Below are 6,498 nucleotides of genomic sequence, written 5' to 3'. Positions count from 1 at the left end.
CAGTCAAGGCGATAAAGCTCAGCCGCAAGGCGCCAAAAGATTACTCAGGATCTTTATGAGATTGTCCCCCGGTCCCCGTCCTGGTGCCTATGTGACTGGCTTCCAAATGAAAGCCGGTCGCATTCTAGTCAGAGGTAGCTGGATATATTGCAACACCTGGAACTGCTGACTTGCGGCAATGTTATTCCACATCAACAAAGAGCTTCTCAATTTACATGCTCAAAAGCAAAGTGCTCATGAATTGTGTTTGATGTAATTATGATATAGCTGAGGTGTGAGTTGAATGCCGACTTTATCAGGGGACACAGTGACCCCAGGTGGATGGATCAGTCATTACAGGTCTTCCTGACAGACAGAAAGTGGAAAGGAGAAAATTATGTGGCCCCTTTCCAATAAATCTTTAAAGGCCCAGTGCAGTCAAAAACGTGACTTTTCTGTGTTTTATATATATTTCCACACCATGAGGTTGGAATAATACTGTGAAATTGTGAAAATTATTATAATTGTAGCTGTTTGAAAAGGCCACCTTAAATTTCAGCCTGCTTTGGTGGGATGCAGTTTTGGTCTGCCTGGTGACATCTCCAGTTGGTAAATTAGTTAATAGACCAATAAGAACGATAGTTCCAAACCTCTCTGCCAATAACAGCTAGTTTAAATTGTTCTCCTCCCAACTCAAACCACTCCTAGAGTGTCCAAGCAAAATTCTAATTTGAGAAATTATTCTTTGCTAAGAAGCTATTTTTCATGTTTCTGGTCACTGGTTCAGGAATGGCTGAAAAATCACAACATTTATCTGAAATTAACCCTCCAAATAGCAGTGTTGGGAGATTTAGAAAACCATTGTCCAATCAATTAACAATATAATAATACTTTTAGTAAAAATATTTATCTTACAATCTGTATACACTATGCGATTAGACAGGTTCAGAATGTAAGTGAAACATCACATCGCAGTTGAAAAACATATGGCACATGGAAATCATAAGAGGGCGGTTTATGGAGATAGGTGTGTGTGTGGGGGGGGGGGGGGGGGGGGGGGGGGAAGAAGAAAAAAACAGTATACAACATATTTTTTTAAATCTAAGAAAATCAGCTATTTTGGTTTCTTTTTGAACATTTTAATTGAAAAGAATCACAGTATGGTACTTAATTGTTACCCAGAAATGATGTTATATTGAGATTTAAAAAGAAGGCTGCATTGGACCTTAAACATGCATCCTTCCTTCCTCTCTCCCTTGAAGTAACTACTATAGTAACACATTTGGGATGTAGGATATTTATGAGGGTTTCGCCTATCCAGCCATGTCATTTCATTTCAGTGAGGGGGCATTTCAAATTGATTCAAACAGCCATATAAAGGGATAGAGAGACTGACCTCATTCTCTGCCTCCTCACTGACCCCACGGCCAAATAGCGTTGACAGCGTAAACCTTCTCATCTAACAGCCAAGACCACTGGAAGCAAAGGCAGGGTTAGAATACCGGTAAACCCTGAGTAACCAAGCTGCTTCTGAAAATATGAATGTCCTTACTATGGTACAGACTACAGTAGAATAGCTATTATGATGCCTACAAGTAGATAAACTCTGCAATTTTTCCAGTGCATAAAAATATCTACTTCCAACGCCATATGAAAAGATTTACTAGGGACTAATACAGTATACAGTATTTATTTTCTGCACCACCAAAGAGTCAAACTATGGTCTTAACTAGACATTGACATCAGAAAATTGTCTGCCAACTCAGACTGGTACTGGAGTCAACTCACCTCTCATAGCACAGCAGTCCCCGAGAGGACAGAGGGACTGGAGCTGGGAGTGTGAGTGTGTCTGCCTGTGTGAATGTGACAACACCCTGCCCACAATATCACCCTGATATGATGGTCATCTGATCAGACATGCTCCTATTACCCCCATGTTAAATACTGCAGCCTTTTCTCAGCTCAGCAATATCCTGCTGTCTGCAACACACACACAAATCAGACCATCTAACACCCTCAGAGAAACATTACCTCATAATCTGCCCCTCAACAATGGGCCAGTCTCAGTCAGTCTTAAAAAACATCTCAAACAAACTCATGTTGCTAACATTTTTATGTCATACTTGTGGAGAGCTGGTCATTAGTCAGCCAACAAGTCACTAGTGACATAACAGCCCACAGTTTCACACATAAGGACTGAGTCATCACCAGTGTCCATATAGATTAGATTTTATTTAGAAGCAAAGATGTGGTGGTGAACGCACACACAGGAAATCACACTCATCATTTACAGAACAAGGTCACGGGTCAGAGGTCAGGTCTAAGCAGGGTCACTGAGCCTTTGGGGGCACCCACTCGTGGATCTTCTTGCGGGTGGTGGAGTAGGGCACGTACGCCTGGGCCGAACCACTCACGTTGAACTGGTGGACCTCCGCCAGGAACTTCTTGGGCGTAGGAGGGTGTGTGGTGGGGGGGTTGTCTGTCATACAGTGGAGCCAGCGATGCCTGAGGTGATTTAAGATTGGGAGTTAGCATCAGGTACTCATTTCATCAATAGAAGGTTCTTAGACGGTAAAAACACAATTAAGACACCAGTACATCAACTCAATGAGTACCACCCAGATCTATGACAATTCCATACTCAGAACTTTGTCAGCAATTTTACTATGAAGGCCAGTATCTCCAACATGGCAATGGCCCAGTCACTAGCCACTTTAAACAATGCTACCTTATATAATGTTACTTACCCTACATTATTCATCTCATATGCATGCGTATATACTGTACTCTATATCATCGACTGCATCCTTATGTAATACATGTGTCACTAGCCACTTTAACTATGCCACTTTGTTTACATACTCACCTCATGTATATACTGTACTCGATACCATCTACTGTATCCTGCCTATGCTGCTCTGTACCATCACTCATTCATATATCCTTATGTACATATTCTTTATCCCCTTACACTGTGTGTAAGACAGTAGTTTTGGAATTGTTAGTTAGATTACTTGTTGGTTATTACTGCATTGTCGGAACTAGAAGCACAAGCATTTCGCTACACTCGCATTAACATCTGCTAACCATGTGTATGTGACAAATAAAATTTGATTTGATTTGAGATCAAGGCAACTCCACCTGTGTCAAACCAAGTAAGATGTATTTACCATTCAGCGGGCACCATGCTGCCATCCACCTCCCACATGGTGTTCTTTCCATTCATCTCTGTCGTGTAGATCACCCAGCGGTGACGACCTGACAAGGAGAGGTGTTACTCTGAGTACTCTACAGGTCTTTGAACAGCCCTCTCTACCACACCTCTACTACTTGATTTCCCCACACTCTGACCAATCAACTCCATATGGAAAATATTATATGTGCCGACTACATTCAGAGATAATATGATGATTGTCACTGCAGGACATAGCCGAAGGCCATCACTGGTAATGTGAGCTGAGGTTTCGGTCTGTTCAACCTTACCAAAAAAGTAGCGTGTGTCCTCAAAGTACTTGTTTCCATACTTGTCCACGCCAATCAGCGCTCCCGTTTTCACATCATTTGCCCTGTAACAAAATAAGTCACTCCAAGTTAGATAAATTGCTGGCTAGTCCATTAGCACTATGTCTAATTTGTCAGACCGGATACAGGTCAGAGATCACAAAATCAAGTAGCCTTAAAACAGATTTTAAAAAGAGCAGTGAATCCGTTTGTTTACCAATTCTAGCCAGCTACAGTAGTTAACGATAGAAAGTTAGCTAGCAGATTGCCTGTCGACCCGGGGACACTTATTTATCTCGAGTAAATGCATTGAAAGTGACAACCACCTCTATAGATTACAAAGCACATTATATCGCTCTTCAACTGACCTGAATAACTGAACAAATAAGCCTTTCACACCACCGTGACCTCCTAACTGTCCCAAAGCCCTTCGAACGACATGTATATACTCCGCCATTTTCAGACGGGACTGATTTGGGTAACGGACACTGTTGTACTTTCCGTATGAAACGCTTCTCGGTCCACAACAGTTCCGTCCATTGTTTCAAGTCTAACAGTGGTTAGTCTACGAACAGCATTTCAAGCCGTTTCAAGCCCTGTTTCTCTTCTGTTCTGTGATGACAGTAAACGAGTAAAGTAAACCGTAGTAAGAAAATGCTACCACCTAACTGTCCATTTTGAAGTGTCTCAATACTAGAAACAATTTGATGGTAACCTATTGTAAAAATAATAATAATAATAATGTAACCATGCTAACAGTCTTGTCTCAAGTGTATCTTAACGTTACTTGGGAGCAAAATGTGATGACTAATATAGAAGTATCATTTAGAAGCTAAATGTAATTAGTTATAATAAAATACATTTAAAAAATACTTTCATACAGTGTCTTCAGAAACTATTCACAACCCTCGACTTTTTCCACATTTGGTTGTTTTACAGATGTTGTGTCACTGGCCTACACGCAAAACACCACAATGTCAGGAGTAAAATTGTGTTTAACAAGTCACATAATAAGATGCATGGACTCAATCTGTGTGCAATAGTAGTGTTTAACATGATTTCTGAATGACTACCTCATCTCTGTACCCCACACATACAATCATCTGTAAGGTCCCTCAGTCTAGCAGTGCATTTCAAACACAAATGTAACCACAAAGACCAAGGAGGTTTTCCAATGCCTCGCAAAGAAAGGCACCTATTGGTAGATGGGTAAAAAAAAACAGACATTGAATATCCATTTGAACATTACACTTTGGATGGTTTATCAATTAACCCAGTCACTAAAAAGATACAGGCGTCCTTACTAACTCAGTTGCCGGAGAGGAAGGATACTGCTCAGGGATTTCATCATAAGGCCAATGGTGACTTTTAAACAGCTAAAGAGTTTAATGGATGTGATAGGAGAAAACTGAGCAAGGATCAACAACATCGTAGTTACTCCACAATACTAATCTAAATGAAAGAGTGAAAAGCAGGAAGCCTGTACAGAATAAAAATATTACAAAACCTGTTTGCAATAAGTCACTAAAGTAAAACTGCAAAAAATGTGGCAAATAAATTAACTTTATGTCCTGAATACGAAGCGTTATGCTTGGGGAAAATCCAACACAACACATCACTGAGTACCACTCTTCATAGTTTAAAGCATGATGGTGGCTAGAGCATGTTATGAGTATACTTGTCATCGGCAAGGACTAGGAAGTTTTTTTTAGGATAAAAATAAATAGAATAGAGCTAAGCACATGCAAAATCCTAGAGGAAAACCTGGTTCAGTCTGTTTTCCAACAGAAACTGAGAAACAAATTCACCTTTCAGCAGGACAATAACCTAAAAGATAAGTTGCTTACCAATATGACATTGAATGTTCCTGGGTGGCTGAGTCACAGTTTTGACTTAAACCGGCTTGAAAATCTATGCCAAGACTTGAAAATGGCTGTGCTGCGATGACCAACTTGACAGAGCTTGTAGAATTTTTAAAAGAATAATGTGCAAATAATGTACAATCTAGGTGTGCAAAGCTCTTAAGAGACTTACCCAGAAAGACTCACAGCTGTAATTTCTGCCAAAGGTGATTCTAATATGTATTGACTCAGGGGTGTGAATACACATGTAAATGAGATATTTCTGTATTTAATTTTCAATACCCATGCCCCCCCCCCCCCCCAAAAAAAAATATATTTAATATATTTTGAATTCAGGCTGCAACACAACAAAATGTGGAATAAGTCAGGGGTATGAATACTCTCTGGAGGCACTGTACATATGCAGAGCAATCTTATTCAAAGGAAGAATAAGTGCAGAGTAAACCCACAGAGTGAGCGTTGGAGTAAATATGAGTCATATTTTGAAATACTCTTATCTTCCTCAACACAGCGCTTTGATCACTGGGCTCAAAGCAGAAATAAGACAGCCGAGGAAGACTTCTTTATCAGTGTCAAACTTAAACACATGCAAAGATCCACACCCACAAAGACATGCCTGCACCCACACATCAATCAGTAGTATGTAATAAAATAACTCAGTGACAGCAATCTAAGGTGGAAAGATTTACTAACTCCCTCGTCCCTTGATGTCTCAAAGCATGAAATTGAGTCATGATGCAAAGTCACTTTCAGAGGTTTCATTAAAAAGTGGTGCCTGACAGTTCTGCAGAAATATTATTTACAGATGAGACACGATGGCTCTCTAGTGATTGTGTATAAGGGTGGAGGGACATTTAGTCTCTATAAAATATTATCTGTTTTGAATTATCCCTAATGTTTCTGTGTTATAAACTTCATTTCCCATAAGGCCACCTGCCACAATGGTGTAGTAGTGCAACCTGATTAGTACATTTGAAGTACTAAATGTAAACTAAAAAAAAAAATCAACTTAAATACATAATGGATATTTACACTGTTTAATGTCAGATGTGCCGGCCAAAGTAGTCACTGTGATAATAGAATATCCTAATTCAAATGAATAATTAATTAAACAATGCACCAGATAATTAAATACAGTTTTCTGTATCTATATCAT

The 6,498-nt window shown here is 39.7% G+C and overlaps 1 protein-coding gene across 1 annotated transcript; it reads right to left on the bottom strand.

The window, feature by feature from the left end:
• Window positions 1–2,187: 2,187 nt before the first annotated feature.
• Window positions 2,188–4,118, bottom strand: LOC110490443 (NADH dehydrogenase [ubiquinone] 1 alpha subcomplex subunit 12). Its single transcript, XM_021563836.2, has 4 exons — window positions 3,849–4,118; window positions 3,463–3,545; window positions 3,150–3,237; window positions 2,188–2,484 (listed from the first exon to the last, which is right to left on the bottom strand). Exons 1-4 carry the CDS (start codon window positions 3,935–3,937, stop codon window positions 2,310–2,312), a joined length of 435 nt encoding a protein of 144 aa, XP_021419511.1. The 5' UTR covers window positions 3,938–4,118; the 3' UTR covers window positions 2,188–2,309.
• Window positions 4,119–6,498: the final 2,380 nt, after the last annotated feature.

This window comes from Oncorhynchus mykiss, chromosome 15 (genome assembly GCF_013265735.2).
Source record: "Oncorhynchus mykiss isolate Arlee chromosome 15, USDA_OmykA_1.1, whole genome shotgun sequence".
Taxonomy (NCBI): Eukaryota; Metazoa; Chordata; class Actinopteri; order Salmoniformes; family Salmonidae; genus Oncorhynchus; species Oncorhynchus mykiss.
This window is presented reverse-complemented; position numbering and strand designations above follow the sequence as displayed.

What these genes read in the sequence shown, in the direction of transcription:
- LOC110490443 (XM_021563836.2), bottom strand. Translation starts at nt 3,937, where the DNA reads ATGGCGGAGTATATACATGTCGTTCGAAGGGCTTTGGGACAGTTAGGA. An exon ending in GGACACACGCTACTTTTTTG is followed by an intron (nt 3,238 to 3,462) that starts GTAAGGTTGAAC and finishes TCTCCTTGTCAG; the next exon opens with GTCGTCACCGCTGGGTGATC. An exon ending in AGCATGGTGCCCGCTGAATG is followed by an intron (nt 2,485 to 3,149) that starts GTAAATACATCT and finishes AAATCACCTCAG; the next exon opens with GCATCGCTGGCTCCACTGTA.